This window comes from Vipera ursinii (assembly GCF_947247035.1).
Source record: "Vipera ursinii genome assembly, chromosome: 8".
NCBI lineage: Eukaryota > Metazoa > Chordata > Lepidosauria > Squamata > Viperidae > Vipera > Vipera ursinii.
In genome coordinates, this window is record NC_139519.1 from 4,399,775 (window position 1) to 4,417,614 (window position 17,840).

The 17,840-nt window shown below is 46.0% G+C and overlaps 3 protein-coding genes and 1 long non-coding RNA gene across 4 annotated transcripts in view; 3 read left to right on the forward strand and 1 right to left on the reverse strand.

Annotated features, from left to right (window-relative positions):
- Nucleotides 1-2,400: 2,400 nt before the first annotated feature.
- LOC310643792 lies at nt 2,401-4,411 on the forward strand. Its single transcript, XR_014493159.1, has 2 exons — nt 2,401-3,614; nt 3,763-4,411. It is a non-coding gene; the product is annotated as an uncharacterized lncRNA (long non-coding RNA).
- A 2,957-nt stretch (nt 4,412-7,368) lies between these two features.
- Nucleotides 7,369-11,784, reverse strand: LOC310644103 (testis-expressed protein 11-like; the record flags this gene model as incomplete). Its single annotated transcript, XM_083368875.1, has 6 exons — nt 11,660-11,784; nt 11,138-11,226; nt 9,500-9,651; nt 9,010-9,095; nt 8,469-8,609; nt 7,369-7,491 (listed from the first exon to the last, which is right to left on the reverse strand). Coding segments are annotated over exons 2-6 (504 nt in total). The 5' UTR covers nt 11,140-11,226; nt 11,660-11,784.
- Nucleotides 11,785-14,193: 2,409 nt separating this feature from the next.
- Nucleotides 14,194-16,178, forward strand: LOC310644050 (nuclear cap-binding protein subunit 2-like). The gene is made up of 4 exons (XM_083368813.1): nt 14,194-14,353; nt 14,676-14,857; nt 15,100-15,238; nt 15,876-16,178. Exons 1-4 carry the CDS (start codon nt 14,267-14,269, stop codon nt 15,978-15,980), a joined length of 513 nt encoding a protein of 170 aa, XP_083224939.1. The 5' UTR covers nt 14,194-14,266; the 3' UTR covers nt 15,981-16,178.
- Nucleotides 16,179-16,240: 62 nt separating this feature from the next.
- LOC310643787 (cationic amino acid transporter 3-like) overlaps nt 16,241-17,840 on the forward strand; it is a 90,493-nt gene continuing 88,893 nt past the window's right edge. Inside the window, exon 1 of the transcript XR_014493152.1 lies at nt 16,241-17,314. The gene's annotated coding sequence lies outside the window, so the exon portion shown is untranslated. The remainder of the gene's footprint in view (nt 17,315-17,840) is intronic.

Here is a 17,840-nt window from a genome sequence, read left to right on the forward strand (position 1 = left end):
GTTCTAGTCCTGCCTTAGGCATGAAAACTGGCTGGGTGACCTTGGGCCAGTCTCTCTCTCTCTCTCTCAGTCCAACCCACCTCACAGGGTTGTTGTTCTGGGGAAAAACAGGAGGGTGGTGTGTTGAATATGATCGCTTTGAACTATTTGTAAAAATAATAATAAAGGTGGGACACAGCATCAACCAACCAACCAACCTTGCAGATGGATAAAAAGTATTTGGCTTTGCACCTACAGGTCTTTTTGAGGGAGAGGCAGAGAAAGCAAGAGGACTGTAGATGGGAGGGATTATCAGCATGATTTGCCCTTGTCTCCTTCCTAGGGCTGAGAGTGTGTGACCGGCTCAAAGTCATCCAGGTGGCTTTCTGCCTGAGGTAAGATGAGGACTCTTGGTTTCTCAGTTTTCAGCAGAGGCCTTTAACCCCTCCGTCCAACTGGCTCTCTTCCATGGATGAACCCCCAGCTCTTCCTCTGTTCCTCGTCCATCACTTTCACCACTTGCCTGTACTGCTTCTCCAAACGCTTATAAACCTCTAAATAACAGCATCCACAAATTTGGGTAGAAAAGATGTTATCTTCATCCAACAATAAGTCATATTCGGCCATCTTTCTACCCAGATAATATGTGGCTTACCCCCATTCTTTTTAGTGACCATTCCAAGTTACAACGGCACTGAAAAAGGTGACTTGTGACTTACGACCATTGCAGCATCCCCAGGGTCACATGATCAAAATTTGGGCAACTGGGGCGTTATTTATGACGTTGGCAGCATCCCCGGGTCATGTGATCACCATTTGTGACCTTCCCAGCCGGTTTCCGACAATAAAAGTAAACGAGGAAAGCCAGATTTGCTTAATGACCGTGTGGTTCACTTAACAACTGTCACAGAAAGGTCATAAAATGGGGCAAAACTCACTTAACAACTACCTTGCTTAGCAATGGAAATTTTGGGCTCAGTTGTGGTCTATCTGTATCCCTAGCCAGGGGTAGGCCACCTTGGCTCTTTTATGACTCGTGGACTTCATCTCCCAGATTTCCTGAGCCAGCATGGCTCAGTATGGAAACCTCTCCCTTTCCCCTCAGCGTGGCTGGCTCAGGAATTCTGGGAGTTGAAGTCCACGGGTCATAAAAGAGCCGAGGTTGCCTAGCCCTGGACCAGAGGAAGCCTCTGATGTTCTCTTACCACAAAGGCCTTCCTTGGGCTGTCAGTGCCCACCTGCTGTTGAGCTACCTGCCTTTCAGGTATGCAGGAAGCTACTCAAAGCTTCAGAAGCCAAGTTCACACCCACACTTCAAAGCCTTCCCTAAATGCCACCCCCACCCACTTTCCTGGGGAAAATTATGGCTGCCCCCCAACCAAAGGAATCCCAGGTGTGAGGCCCACCTGGCTGAGGGAACTCCACCTCTTGAAGGAAGACAATGGCTCTCTCCAAGGTCTTCAGCAGAGGTCCAAGGAGGCCACAGAGGAACACAAAGAGTTTGGAGCAGCTTTCTGACTGATTTACCTAAGGTGGGGGGAAAAAGGGACTGAACTACAGACCTGAACCACAGAGAGGGAAGGAACCTACAGCTTTACCTTTTATTATCCCAAATAGGGAATTAGTTGACCATCTCATGGGTGACTTTTCCTTGGGACTATCCCAACTGGAAAGAGGAGAAAACTGCCTTGTATTGCATTCTGAGGGGACGACAGAGAATGAGGTGGCTGGATGGAGTCACTGAAGCAGTAGGTTTGAGCTTAAATGGACTCCAGAAGATGGGAGAGGACAGGAAGGCCTGGAGGAACGTTGTCCATGGGGTCGCGATGGGTCGGACACGACTTCGCAACTAACAACAACAACAAAATTGCATTCTGAAGGAAGCCCCTAAGGATTTTGGAAGGGGGAGACCAAGGGGTGTACTGTACCAGCCTGCTACCAGCCCTGCAGAAAAAGCAGGGACAACCCCTTTACAAACGGCAAGAGGCTGGAATAAAGCCTGCCAAATTTATTAACATAAAACAGACATCAACCATGAAACAGGAGCTATGAAACAGGACCTATCCAAGCGGTTGCCTTCAGCAAACCAGCCCTCCCACACATTCCCCTTAAATACAGTTCAGGGCGTGGCCTCTCTCTGCCTCCTTCCGAGGTGCCCCATTGCCTTCTTCTGTTTACTCCTGATTGACTGCTTCCTGCGTCGGGCATCCTTGAACAGGGCCAGCTGTGGGTCATCTTCATCCACGCTGATAGGCTCACACAGCTGGGTCTCCGTCGTGACCAGGTGGGAGGGGCCTGGCTGAGGGCTCTGCGGAGCCTCAAGGCCATCATCAGCAAGCTCTTCAACACCCCCCTCCTCCTCCTCTGAGTCGTCTGACCCAACTGCCGAACCCACAGGCTGACCCTGAATCACAACAAGGGGCTGGAACCAAAGCAAAGACCTGCATGCACTCACCCTCCCCACACCCTCTCCAAACAGAGTGAAGACAACCCCCCCCAACCAACTATTGCACATTTGAGCCAAAATAGGGGAAACTGTTTTCCTTTTTTGCTTGAGATGCAAGTTTGTCTTCTTGGTGGGCATGCTTTCTCGTCCTATCTTTGTTTCCTTCTTCTTGGAAGGGTAGTTTGCCAGAGTTGTGTGGAGTTGGGCAGCCATGAAATAGAAGAGAACGGTGAAGGCGGAATTCTTCAGCTTAGGCTGATCAAGTTGACAAAAACATGGCGGGCATTTTGAGTGGGACAAAATACGAGAAGAATGCAAGAATTCTCCTCTCCTTGTGTAAATGACTGCTCCGATCTGCAGATATTTGCCTGGTCAGGAAGCAACGGATGGAAACTTGTCAGAGGGAGATCCAGTCTGGAATTAAGGAGGAATTTCTGACCGTGAGAACAATTAATTGATGGGACGGCTTGCCTTCAGAAGTTGTGGATGCTTCATCACTGGAGGTTTTTCAGAAGAGATTGGACAGCCATTTGTCCAGGATGGACTAAGGTCTCCTACTTTCAGCAGAGGATGGATTAGAAGACCCCCAAGGTCTCTTCCATCCCTATGGGTCTACGATTCTGTGTTTCAAGAAGAAGGCAACAATAGCTGTGGAAATTCCCTTCCTCCTTTAAGGGCTGTCTCTCTGCCTTTGGGTTCCCAGAAGATGGCAGTGTCTACTCAGGAGCTTGGGAGCTGCTGGGTGGGCCAGGATAGGCAGATGCTGGGGTGGGGAGCTTGGCAGGCCTCCTGGTTCAGCCCCAGCCACTTAATTACAGAGAACTTTGCTCCCTTTGGAGAAGAGGGAAGGAGGCTTCAAAGCAGCAACCCACACGAGTGGCATTTAAAGAGACAAGTTGCCAGCTCGGGAAGCGTCATGCGTATGCCAAGGAACAAAAGGAAGAGGAATTGATATGATAATTTGATGTTCTTCTACAATGGGGATGAGGATGAAGCCTTCAGGACCAGGGATGAGGGTTTCTCCTTTCCTCCCACGACTGGGAAAGAGCAAGAACAGGAAACGTGACGGCAGCCTCCCTTCCCCTTGTCCTGGACACACGCATCCCAGAGTGACGCTGAGCGTTGTTCTTTCCGACGGGAGAGAAGTCCGTAAAAGACCCATTCTCCAGCTGCAGGTGTTCGTACAGATGTCCCAAAGGTGTGTTTGGAAAGGCAACTGGACTTTCTTGGCTTCTTTCCTTGAAAATGTTTCCTATCTCATCCAAGAAGCTTCTTCAGTTCTCAGAACGGAAGCTTCTTGGAGGAGAAGCAAAACGTTTCCAAGGAAAAGAACCAAGGAAGTCCAGTTGCCTTGTGGAAAAGCACTTTGGGACAGCCATGACCTGGATGATGGAGGATCTCCGTAGAGATAAGAGGAGATCTTTCCTGGCCAGACCTCAGCCTCTTCGGACCTAGACCTCATCTGCAATTGCAATTGGCCACCCAGAACCCTTTAAAAAAAACCTGTTCCTCTTCCTGCACTGAAGATGATGGGCTCTCCTTTGCCAGATGTGTTCAAACAGAAGCTGGATAACCATCCATGCAGTTGAATGTAAGACTTTTAGGGCTTTCATCCATAGAGTTTCTTTGGGAAGTCTGGAAACAATTTGACACTAGTTTTTTTTCTGGGATTCCCCCCCCCCCTTGTTTAGCCCGCAGACCCGGGACTTTCTGATAAGACTTCCATACCAAATACTAACCAGCTTAGCTTCAGACGATCAGCATCAGCCAAGGATACTTCAAGGGTTCAGGCAAACTGGGCTTTCAAGGACCCCTCCAACTGTACAATTTTTCAATCACAGACCTACACTTTTCACACTTGCGTAGGGGAAGAAACACATTGCCACGCACAACGTAAGGTGGAAAAAGCTGCACGGAGGATAATAAATGATGTGTCTAGATTATCCACTGTCAACCATGTTTTAGTAAAAGTTCCTGTTTGGACAATCCTGTCTCCAAGAATTCTTCTTTCCTAAGATGTGGATTGGGGTGGGTCCTGACACCCATCCTTCGATTTGCCACTTCTACCTTTGCAAAGCAGCAGGTTCATTGAATCATTAACTCAATGAGCTGCATTTGCAGGACAACGTAAAACCACGGAGTAACTAGATTTCCTAAAATAGGCTACAAGGAGGTGGGTGGGCTAGGCTGTGGGGATGACGGTTTTGATGCAAATCCCCAGGAAGCCGATGAAGATTCTGTCATCTTAAGTTGAGCCATGGCATCTGGACTTCTTTCCTTTTTTTCCCATTTGAAATGTTTCACTGCTTATCCAAATAGCTTCTTCGAGGGATGAGCAGCAGAACGTCTCAAGGCAAAAAGGAAAGAAATCCGCTGACGGGGCTCGGCAAATCCCCAAGAAGAACTTCTGCAAGCAAGCAAAGAAGCAAATCTTCCCTACCTGGCGGAGAAGGAAATCTTTGGGTAGCAGCTGCACCAGCAGGACAGACTTGTTATGAAGTTCTTCATGGGCCAGGACGAAGCTCCCCAGCTGCTCAGGGCTCCCCAGATACGGCAGCACCTCCATCAGAAGAGCGTTGATGGAACAAGCTGCCAAAAAGATGGGAGGAGGGAACCTGAATTTGCCCCACTTTACGCCACCATTTTCATGTACTTAGCGAAACACCACACAGGCCTCACTGTTGTGTAGGAGAAAGGAAAGGTCTTCATTGTCTCCCTGAGCATTGGACACACACACACACAAACACACCCCTGAATCAGAGTGTGTATTTCTTTTTTTCTTCTTTGCAAGGCAGCTGGAGGTATATTTATTTGGAAATCCAGTGGATTTCTTCCCACGTCGATATAATTAGAACATTAGAAGATGCATTTTTAAAAGTAGAATATTAAGATATTACATAACTGCAGCAGGATACAGAATAGAGTACAGAATAATATGCTTGGAAGGGATCTTGGAGGTCTTCTAGTCCAGTGATGGCGAACCTTTTAGAGGCCGAGTGCCCAAACTGCAACCCAAAACTCACTTATGTATCATCGGGTGCTGGGCGGGCGTGGCCCATTGGGTGGGTGTGGCTGCAGTGGTAACGGCAGACTGGGTGGGACTAAATCAATCAATCCCAACTTTGTGAGATCTTTTTTTTCCCGACGAGAAGTTGAAATTGATTGAAACCTGGCTCTGTGTGCCACCTGTGGCACATGTGTCATAGGTTCGCCATCACGGTTCTAGTCCAACCCCACTGCTCAAGCAAGAGACCCTATGTCATTCCAGACAAATGGCGGTCAAGTCTCTTGTTAAAAACCTCCAGTAATGGAGCAACCACGACTTCTGGAGGTAGGCTGTTCCCCTGGTTAATTGCTCTGTTAGGAAATTTCTCCTGAGTTCTAGATTGGTTCTCTCCTTGATTAATTCCCATCCGTTTCTTCTTGCCCTGCTTTCTGGCGCTTTGGAGAATAGACTGACTCTCGTTTGTGGCAGCCCCTCAAATACTGGAAGACTGCTATCATGTTACCCTGATCCTTCTCTTCATTAGACTACACATCTAGACTAGATTATTTAGACTAGTCTATACCAGACTAGCAAAGCTTACATTTATTTAGACTTTTTAAATACAATAAAACTATAAGAAGAGAAGAGAAGGGAAGGGAAGGGAGGGGAGGGGAGGGTAGAATTATGATTTCTGCCTTTCTTTTAAAAGTCAAGTAGTTGCCATCTTTGTCTTTCTCCTTTTCCCCCCCTTCCTACTTTGTAATTCACTTCCTCTTCCCTTTTAATCTTTTCTAGCTTCCAAATCCATAAATCATCAATTCTTCTTTCAACAAAATTCTATAGGTTTCCAGTCTTTTTTTTAAAAAAAAAACCTTTTTTCATTCCTCCCCCCCCACCAAATTGGTAAACTTTGTGATTTCTGCAAGCTAACAGATGGTGAGCTTCAAAGCTGAAACATGCTTGCTCTGGAGTTACTGCAAACTTCACAGCTTTTTAAAGATCCTATTTATTATTACTCAGCCAGTTATTTAAACTATTTTGGTCAAAGACATAAAGCTAAAAATCTGAGACAGGTTAAAATAAAGATAGAATAGGATAAAGTGACATCTATTTACCTACTAGATACTATATATTAATTCCTTCATTGTATACTAGTGAAATAAAGTTTGACTGATTGACCGATAGACAAGGTGCTGGTGCATAACAACAGTCTTCCTCAAACAGGAGCTCTCCAGATGTTAGGACCAGAAAAATGACAGCCAGCAAAGCCAATGGCCACTCTGGGAATGGAACGGAAAGGGGAGGATGGAAGGGGAGGGGGAGAATAGAGGAGAGGAATTGATAAAGACATACATTTTTGCTTAGTTTAGGATGGGAGGAATGCACATTAATGCAACTGTTAGGAGGTGCCTCAGTAAGGTTTTCTTCACCTTAACAACTTGAAGATGCATGGACTTAGTTATTAGTTGCGAAGTCGTGTCCGACCCATCGCGACCCCATGGACAACGTTCCTCCAGGCCTTCCTGTCCTGTACCATCTTCTGGAGTCCATTTAAGCTCATGCCTACTGCTTCAGTGACTCCATCCAACCACCTCATTCTCTGTCGTCCCCTTCTTCTCTTGCCCTCCACCTTTCCCAGCATTAAGCTCTTCTCCAATGAGTCCTTCCTTCTCATTAGGTGGCCAAAGGATTTGAGTTTCCACTACAGGATCTGGCCTTCTAAAGAGCAATCAGGGTTGATCTCCTCTAGGACTGACTGGTTTGATTGCCTTGCAGTCCAAGGGACTTGCAAGAGTCTTCTCCAGCACCATAGTTCAAAGGCCTCCATTCTTTGGTGCTCAACTTTCACAGCCATACATTGCAACTGGGAAGACCATAGCCTTGACTATATGCACTGAAGATGCATGGACTACAACTCCCTAAATCGCACAGCCAGCATGGTTGTGTCCACAAGTCTTCAAGTGCCAACACTGAAGCCTTTGAGGTTATTTTTCTCTAAGACTGCTATTCTATAAACAAAGAAGTGAGTGAAGATGCTGTTTGGGTCATATCTTTCTGCCTTCTTTATAGCCTCATTAGCCTTTAGGTAAAGAGAATCAGCTCAGTTAGTCACAGTAACAGCCAAATAACTAGTTAATGGCTATATAATTAGTTTCTATTAAATAATAACATTTTTGCAATAAAACATATATCATATTGAACAATTACTGTAATATATCCCAAATGAAGCAACAGAGTAACTCTTGCACCTCAGACCGATACATTCACACAACAGTTTCTCTTTTTCATTTTTACTCTTTAAGTTCATCTGGAGCAATAAAAACAACATAAACACATTCTCTGCTGGCAAGATGAGGTCCCAGCAAAAAGGACCACTTTGCCTCTGCAGTGATGCTGGCAAAGGAATTGTGTTGATGTAGCTAATTCATGGCAGAAGGTTTGAAACAAAAGATGAGTTGGCAAGGGCGCCACTGTCTCCTGGATCTTCCTAAAACAGCGAAGGGTCATGCAAGCATTCTTCTTTCCTAAGGAGTCTGAAGTGAGGTGCCAGAGATGTCCTGAGAGAAATGAGGCAAGACTAGCTGTAACATCTGGCAGAATAGGATGTTCCTTTGGGAAGGGACAGGCTGTATAACCTCTGGGTCTTCTGCAGCAGACAGCTAACTTGAGAATATGCCTTAGGAGAAAGCCCACTTGACGTGAATTAATATTAACATGCTAACAACCCCAGCAAGAAACAGATGGATTTGATACACTCTGGCAGATCTTCTCCTCCTTGTGAAGATTACTTTCTTCCATTGCAAGCCACGACCAGGCAAGCTACATAAATCTGGTGATGATCCTTATCTACAGGTATAATAAAGGAGAGGCCCTGTTCTCTTGGGCTTCACGTAGCTCAGGGCTTCCATGTTAAGTAGGAAGACCCACTCCTCGCCAAACGCCCCCTTCAGAAGGAAACAGCTCCTGATTCCAAGCCATTGCCAAAGATTCCTTCTCTGCCCAGGGAGAACCTGAAAGCGTCCCCTGAGAAAAAGAGGACACAGAGAAGAAGGATACCTCGTCAGGCTCTTTCAAGTGAAGATAGCAAGCAGCCATGTTCCTGTACAGCTTTGCCAGGTTCGGCTGGTCTGTCTGCCCAGAGGCGTAAAAGCGGAGAGAGTAGTTGTACCACCGAAGGGCTTCGGGATAGCTCTTTGACTGGAAAACAGCAACTGGGTCTTAATGTTAGATGCGCACGTGCCTATAAAAGGCAGAGGGGCAGGAGACCAGGAGAGAAACCCCCAGAGTTTCTCATTTACTCTATACAGTATTAATTAAAATTAGTTATTATGAGCTTAATCAGACACCCCATACTCAGTGCAAAACAAGGGACAAATCTTCAGGCAAATGATGAACACAACACAAGACAGGTATTTTCACAATATTCGTCACCTGCACGGTATCTTTACCAGTTTGGAATATATTAAATGACAGATAATGAAGATCGCCTATTTACTCTATAGCGTTATCAGTAATCGTGGATTGCAACTTTAAGGTAGTATCTGCATACTTTGAAAAGGATATGCTGACTTTGCTCAGAGGTAGTAAGAGGACTAACCTCGTAATTCTTAGCTGCTCTGTCCCACAGAACAAGGTGTAAACGGTTGAGTATTTCAGCAGGCAGTTGCTTTCCTACGCTGTGTGCTAAGAAGATAAATTTCAGTATTTCACTAATTCTACAAATCCAAAGAATGTCTATATTTCTAACTATATTGAGCAGAATCAGACCTAGGATCATCTATGACACCTACGATAGCAATACTAAGCAAAATTTCACCTAAAACCTCAAAATACTTCAACTAAAATTTCCAGTAACAAATTTCAAAAGTGGACTCTTGGAATCATGGTTAAAAGTCGAACAATTTAAAGATAAGCTTAAATTAATGTTAATCTTAAATTAATGGTAAAGTTATACAATTTTAGTCAGAATGAAGTTATAATTGCTGGATTTCTTAGCTGAAAAATTCAAGCAAAACAGAGGTTTTCACATTCTGCAAATTCCTTCTAGGTATCTACCCCAGGAGTATAATGAAAAGCTGGACACAGACCTGCTATGGCATCTTCAATCATTCCCTTGGCAAGTGGCTCCTTCATTCTCTGTAACAGGAGTTCGATATGAAAGAGGAGGACTCTGCCAGCATCTGGGGATCTTTCAAACAGCTGAGAGGCTGATTTCAGAAGGTCAAATCCAATGGCTTCCCTGAATGTACATGAAAATAAGCTGGGCATTTTGACACCATAGAAAGCTAAAAGAATTCATATATTTCTCAGTAACAGAAACCTGACATCCTATGTTACTCAACAGTCATTAAGGCACAGATTTTCATATCAAAAGCTTGCTGGAGCACTCTGTCAGGAATCACATTGTTGGTCTGTCCATAGTACATACTGCTGCAATTGTGCTAATTGTAGGTCTTTGGCTGAAAATGCTGCTTACCCAAATGCGTCTCTTCAAATCAATCAGAGCATCCAAATCAAGAATCACTGATCAGCCTTTGTTTCATTTATTCCCACCTAGCCAATGCACCTGCGCCTATTTGCAGCTATCCTGCTACTGGGCAACTCTGGCCGTGACAATTCACCTCCCTTTATTGCAAGATAATAAATCATTGCAGAAAATTGGAGTTTGTTAAAAAACACACACAAAGAAGATAGGTGGATGTCTTGGATATTCCCTAAATAGTCTTATGATAGACACAGATGCCTAACTGTTCCAGAGGGCCCTTCAATCTTTATACCTCTCATGTTCAAGGAGCAACTCTGCAGTGTCCAGACAGATCTCCGGAGAAGCCTCATGCTGCAGAAGTTCAGTGACAGCTAGAAAGCAGCAAAAGCAAGGTTAGCATGTTTACTAAAAGGCTTTGTTTGTGTGTGTGTGGGGAGATAAAGTGTAAGTCCTTTGTCTTATACAAGAATGACTAAATAACCAATGATCCAAAGAGCCTCGGTGGACAGAGAGACTGGAGTAATTTATACCGCTGTGCAGTAGGAAAATGAATATATTCAATAATCTTTGCTTGTAGCAAGGAGGAAAGGAAGAATTCACAGGAGTGAATGTGGACGCTGTTTGTAAAACTCTTAAGGGCTCCTGCATTGGTTTAAACTTTCTTTCCTTTGTTCAGAATCAAAGAAGTACATCAGCTTAATTTAAACCTGTACAAGTTAAAGTGAAGCTCATTTGAATCACCTACTTCACAAAACATCATCAGGTTGCAGGCAACATGGCGTACTACAGAAATATGCAAAGACATTAACTGTTTCAATTCTCAGTGAAAATATAGATAAGAAAATAAACATTTGTGACGTGGAATAAATGCAAAATATCCATAAACAGTAAGAAGGGCAATACATTTGTTAGTGATCCATGCTGTGCTCAGTTCACCATTTCCATTTGTTTCAATTCATTCACTCCAGCATCAACTTCAAAAAAATGTAGCAAATCCTAATGTCAAGTATCTGCCTCTGAGTCCGAGTGCTGACATTAGAAAAATATTTTTAAATTGCAAACGCTATGATTTAAAGGGGCACAAAAAGGTAGAAAACATCTACAGATTTTTCAAGAAGATGAGGACATTCATGAGAGGTCATACAAGAAGCTAAACATAAAGCGAAACATAAAACATTTTACTCATTTTAGTTAATCAAATATTTTTTGCTGTGATTTATGGCTGCAAATTCAAACTGACATTTAACCCTTTGCGTATCAGTGATACCAGGAGCTGTTTTTTTTTTTTGCCACAGTCCAATTCCATAAGTTAACTGCACTTTCCTCAACCTGTAGGGAAAAAAAACCAAGGATAAAAATTGAAAACCCTTAAAATTCATAGAAATCATTTATATACAAATAAAACAGCCAAAATATTAAAGCTATGCATTGATTATTCAACTTCATCACAGGACATTTAGAATTCCAAGAAAATGTAGAAAAGGGAAAGAGGAGCTAGTAGCTAGAGGTGGACAGAAGACGGCCTGGCAGGTGCTGGCAGATCAACAAGTGTCATTTCAGGAGAGCAGTTGGACCTTCTCTCTCCACTCTTTGGTCAATTATGCTGCTGTGGTGAGAGAAAGGTTTGGGCTAATGCACAGTATGGTGTTCGACACCTTTGGAGATATGTGGAAGAGCAGAATATTAAGTATTTAACTAACACATCAAATGTTTGTAAGCAGATTTTTTTATGGGCTACTTCCCTAAATTTTCAACCTGTTACCTTTAATGATCCTTTTTTTCTCTCTACCTGGGCTTTCTGATTCTCTTTCCACTTTTCTTTATTTATACTTTCTATGCTGCTGAACAGCTTCTCAATACTTTCTGATACAGCAAATAACGTCTCTTGGTTCGTCAATTCTTGAATTAATCCTGAAAGAAATATTAGAATAAAGTAAAGGCAGCAAATTGTTTTCAAGTCAGACAGCTTACATTTTCTTCCTCTTCTCCCAGTAGCTAAATAAAATGCCAGAGCCCAAGGATGTCAGCTGATGGGATTTAAATAAGAATTCTCCTAAGCAGAGTCTCTCTTTAGGATTGGGCATCAGGGGTCATCTTGGCCTTGCTGCAAAGACTGCAGAGGGCAATTTCCTTCTCATCAGAAGCCGCCTGGACAAAAGCGAGTCAAGAGGAAATACAGTGCAGTGGGCAGTGACAGTCAGGAAAGGATAGAGGCTATCCTATCCAAGTCTGATCAAGCCCAATCACAATCCTGAAGCAGGCGATGCCATCTCCTCAAACAGCCAAGTGTCTGCTAGGGAAGTGGCCTTCTCCTGTATTTCCCAGCAGCACTGGGAAAGATTGGAAGAGGCTGTCCTTCTTTTGGAAGTTTAGACCTGTAAAATAATCCTACAACAATCCTTACTATGCTCCCTGCGAGCAAGGCTGGGTGGGATAATGGTGCCGACACACACTCTGGTTCTGACCTACAAACTCAAATTGTTAAATAAAATCCAGAGCAGAATCAGAAATCTTTTTGAAACAACAGGTTTGAAAGAACCTGCAGAGAGATGGCCAAAAAGATCATTGGCAGTTCCCTCCCTCCCATCCAGGACATAGCACAGAAGTATTGTTTGAACAGGGTCCATAAGATTATCTGGGACACTACTCATATTCTTCACAACCTGTTTTCCTTGTTACCTTCTGGGAGGAGGCTTTGTGGTATCTGAAGCAGAACATCCAGATTCAGCCATAGTTTCATTCCATACAGCATTAACCTTGTGAACTCTCAGGCTTCCTCCTTCCGTTATATATTCAAGATGGACAGTATTTAATATTTATTTGTTATTTATATGTAGGGGTGTGGGTCTATACATACGTTGTATATAGTATGTTTTAGGTGTGCGTCATGTATGTGTTTCACTTTGAGAGCAGGCAACTAAATTTCATTTTTGATGTGTGCCATTGTGCCCACAGTAAAAAATGACAATAAAGATTATCTTATCTTATAAAAAAAGTTAAATATTTCATTACTTTATGCAAAAGTTACCTATTATTTCCAGACTTGTCTCTTTCATCTTCCATTTCTGCTATATAGAATAACAGGCCCTTGAAAAGAATTTACAATCTTAGTTGTTCTAGTTTATATCTTAACCGATTATCTTTCCTACAATCATTTTTCCTACTTTGGGCATCCTTCAGCCTTTGCTGGGCTGTCAGAACTGCAATGAGGACCAGCTTTCTGTTGACCCAGTGAAGGCTCCTTGGGGGTGCTTGAGGATGCCCAGATGGCCACGAAAGAGGAAACACTACATCCATTTATTGCCCTTTCACAGCCTCTTTCTGGCCGGCCAGCCAGCACTTCGTTTTTACGTTGTTAGTTCCAGCCAACAAAATCTGTCTTGAGCAAACTCTGTGCTGCCCTCTCTGGAAGGCCCCTGAGCATGTATAGAGTGCCTCCTCTGTCTTACTGAAGATTTAATTTGCAATGGCCAAGCCATTGTTAGGTGACCTGAGGGGAAGACAGAAATAAACTAAGACAATGATTAAAGCCCAGGAAAGAGTGCTTCTGAGAATGGACTTCCATAGAAGCTCACCAGCAAACTTTTCTTTGGGGAACCTTTATATCATATTTTTTTTAAAAAAAGGGAGAATGAATCTGGTAACAATTTTGTATCAGCAGGGGCCTGGCAACACCTTTTCTGAATAGCCAATTTGATTAAAAGGTGTGGATTTTCAGGAGCTGCAGATGAATCTGCACAGATAAAAGTGCCTGCAAATGTTCACACCTTTTAACCAAATTCTTCCTGATGTTTGGCCACTCGATCCAGTTGTTCTTCAATCTTGGCGACTTTTAAGAGGAGTTGACTTCAACTCCCAGAATGCCCCAGCTGGAGAGTTCTGGGAGTTGAAGTCCACTCTTGTTCAGGTTGCCCCAGGTGAGAAACTCTGCCCTGTGCCGCTCTTCTCCGCCATCGCTTTAGGTCGGGCGTGCTTCTGCCACCGCACCTGGGGAAGCCGAAAGGAGCCTTTCAAACCGCGGCTCCTCCAGGAAGGAAGAGGCCCCGACTGAGGGGGACGCCAGGCCGCTCGCCAGAGGCCCAGAAGAGGGCCGCCCACTTTTCCCGCCCAAACGTCGTCGCTCCGCCTTCTGCGCAAAGCATGCCGGGAATCTCGCCCCGACCAGCGAGGTGAGGCGAGATTCGGGCGGTGAGGCTCGCCGCCCAGACCACAATTCCCGGCAACCCTAGCGGCCAAGCTGCTCGGGACGCGCTAGGGCGCCCGACGAGGCGGCCTCGGGAAGGGGAGGGCTCTTCTGAGCGACAGGCGTGCGAGCCAATTGCCGACCGGCGTAGTTGAGCGCTCGAGGTGTTCCGGCTCGCCGCTCAAGATGTCGGGGCTGCTCGGCGCCACCCTGAAGATGCTCACCCGAGACTCCTACTGCGACTTCAGCAAGTACGTGGAGCAGTCCTACAAGGTAGGGAGGGGCGCTCTCGGGACTCGCGGCTGCAGCCCGCCGGCGCTCTGCGCATGCCCAGAAACCCGCGCCCGCCCGGCCGGAGCCCCTTCCCGGGACCCGGAGCAGATCTTGGGCGCGTGTGAACGGGAGGGAGGGAGGGAGAATAACCGCGACGAATCCCTTTGCCTTTCCTGTGGCTCGTGCCTTCGGGTTGCCCGCCCCAACCGCGGCCTTTGCCGGGCGCCTGGGCGCTGCTGGAAGAAGCGCCTCCCAGAATCCCCCAGCGGCAGGTGGGAGGCCCGGCCTGTGGGCTTGATGGGCCAGCCGGGCTCCTTTGCAGGGCTGCTGGAAGCTGCAGGTGGAAGACCTGAAGGCCTCCTCCACGCTGTACGTGGGCAACCTCTCCTTCTACACCACGGAGGAGCAGATCCACGAGCTCTTCTCCAAGTGCGGGGACATCCGGCGCATCATCATGGGCCTGGACAAGATCAAGAAGACGCCCTGCGGGTTCTGCTTCGTGGAGTATCCTTGCCCTGGGAGGGGAGCGGGGGCCCTCTGGACCAGGCTGCTCCTCTGGGCGGCCCAGGTGGCTTGTTCGGCCCCGGCAAGGGAGTCTTCCCAAGTTTTGCTCCTTTGCGTGGAGGGGGCTGGACGGCTTCCGCATGAATGGTTCCTAGCCCGGTTGCTGTTCTCTGGGAGAAGCAGGTTGCTCTCTGTGACCTCAGGGCCTGAAGCTGGGAATCTTTCCTAAAATAATACTCCAGATACTACACCAAAGCTGAAGCCGAGCATGCCATGCGTTTCATCAGCGGAACCCGGCTGGATGACCGTGTTATCCGGACAGACTGGGATGCCGGCTTCACTGAAGGGAGGCAATATGGCCGTGGCAGGTCAGGCGGGCAGGTAAAGACGGGTAACTGGGAGGAGACTGCATCGAAGGCCACACTTCACCGAGGGCTCCCTTCCTCTGGAGACCGAGTTGTGGCGCCAGATCGCAGACGTTCAGAAGCACTGAAGTTTAAGTTTTGCCGTATCCCATAAAGCTTGAAGGCCGAGCCATCCAAGGGCAGGGACACGCATCTCTGGAACTCACTTCTACCACTGTGTAGCTTTCCTCACTTGGTTGCCTCTCCCAAATTCCTGTAACTACCCTTTATGGAAGTTTTTGAATGTATCATTCCAGGACCTGGGAAAGATTGCCTTTCAATTGTAAGTCCCTGGCTTGGAAGGATGAAGGCTTCATTCATACCTGAGCTCTGCCTTGTTTCCCATGCAAAGTCCATGAGCCACGGGAGGCTGTATCAGGGCTATAGAGCAAGCAGGAAGAAAATGTGCCAATTGCAGGCTGCTTCCAGGCTAAGATGCTTTCAGATTGTGCTTTGCAGATCTCTTCCTGAGTGACCGTCCAGGGCTGGCTTGTCTAGCGCCTATCCGGAATAGCAGGTGGTGGTTATTTGGTAAAGGCTGGCCTCCATCGCAGACAGCCCAGTTTCTCTGGTCATCTCGATTTTATCTTGTTTTCCCCCCCCCCTCTCTCCAGGTAAGAGACGAGTACCGAAAGCAGTACGATGAAGGAAGAGGAGGTTTTGGAAAGATTTTCCTGGCACAGTTGGAGAAAATAGCATCTGGAAGACAGGAGAGCTAAGCATGGCTCATTATCTTCTTGGACAGCTGAATAGAAGGGAGGGAGAAAGGACTTTTTTTGCAAGTTGTAGCTCAAGAACCTTTTCCTCACCTGTCTGTTTTTTTATGTCATAGTGGTTGTAATGTCCTGGGGTGTATAAACTGTCCTTAATGTTTCAGAGGAGGAATAAGACTGCAATAAAAATGTATTTGGTCTGAAGAGACTGTTTTCCTCGATATATTGTTACCTTCTCAGGCAGACCCACGTAGAGGCCCAAATAGTGCAGAATGGGGCTTGAAAACTACACACCTAAGGATGCCCACAGCAACCCACAGAAACAAATGTCTCCAGGCGTTTCCCTCTGGTTTCCTCTAGACGTGGCTGGTTGCAGCTTCTCAAATGGCATAAGGAGCAGCACTCCAGGGCAGTTGTCTCGGAGGACTTACAAAGATTTAGGGGGAAGGAAAAGACATCCCAGGAAGAGGGGCCCTGCTGTAGTTTATATATGCAAATTTGCTGCTATCACTAAAAAGAAAAATAACCTTTTATTATTTGTTAGTTATTACATATGTCTTTTTGGCAATTCTGGGTCTCTGTAGTAAGATGCCTGCTGGTGCCCTGAGGTTTCTGCCCATTTTTAGCTGACCTAACGGAATTGCTCCCACAGCCAAGGAACTACCCCATCCCACCTGTCCTACTGATGTCTGCGGGGAGTTAAGACTGAATTTGCTGCCAATTTGCCGTTTGCGTTTTTGAGGCTGGAGCGTTTTGGGGAAATGTTGTAGATTCAAGGTCTGGCTGGCAAGAGGCGCTACAACAAGGCATAATTTGCTTTCCCAAGTCGTCTCCAGTCACTGGCAATTAAAATCTAGCACATTGAGACGGTTTTCTGGTTTGAAGCGGACACGTGACTTTATTTTTATTTTTATTTTATTTTTATTTTAATTCCATTTATATCCCGCCCTTCTCCGAAGACTCAGGGCGGCTTACAAGCTTAGCAGTAGCCTTCATTCTATGTATATGCCTGCTTGTTAGGGCTTTCACACACACACCAAGCGGCATTATTACAAAGTCAGCTTAATTGCCCCCAACAATCTGGGTCCTCATTTTACCTACCTCGGAAGGATGGAAGGCTGAGTCAACCTTGAGCCTGGTGGGATGCGAACCTGCACTAAATGCAGGCAGCTGGTGTTACTTAAGGAGGCAAAGACTTTGACAAGGAAAAGGGTGCCTGGTGCTCGGCGCTCTGATTTTTCGGCTTTTTGGCAATTCTGGGAGCTTCTGGTTCTGCGTTCATACCTAGTTTGAAAGAAGCAGCAGCGGGACAGAGAATAATGCATCGTCGTGTTAGGAAGGTCAGTCCAAGCGAAAACTCCGGGAGGTTTGCCTAAGATACTCCCGATACTCCCATGTAACACCTCTACTCCGCGAGCTGCATTGGCTCCCGGTTGCCCTCCGGGTGAGATTCAAGGTGCTAGTGATGACCTATAAAGTCCTAAATGGCTTGGGTCTGGGATACCTGAAGGAACACCTGCTGCCGGCATCAAGTTCCCTTTGTCCAGTGCGTTCCCACAGGGAGGGTCTTCTCAGGGTGCCACCGGTAAGAGATTGCTGGCGGACGACACCCAGGCTTAGGGCCTTCTCAGTGGGGGCGCCTGCCCTTTGGAACCAGCTGCCCGCGGAGCTTAGGACTGCCCCTCATTCCGCCGGGACCTGAAGACCTGGCTCTTGGAGCTCTCTGGCCCAGGCTGAGGATTTTAATTTTAGTTTTAATTTTAATCTTAACTGGGGTTTTACTTATGCAGGGACGAATATAATTTTTTAATCCGTTTTTAACTTTTGTATCTTTGTTTTTAATCACCCTGTAAACCGCCCTGAGTC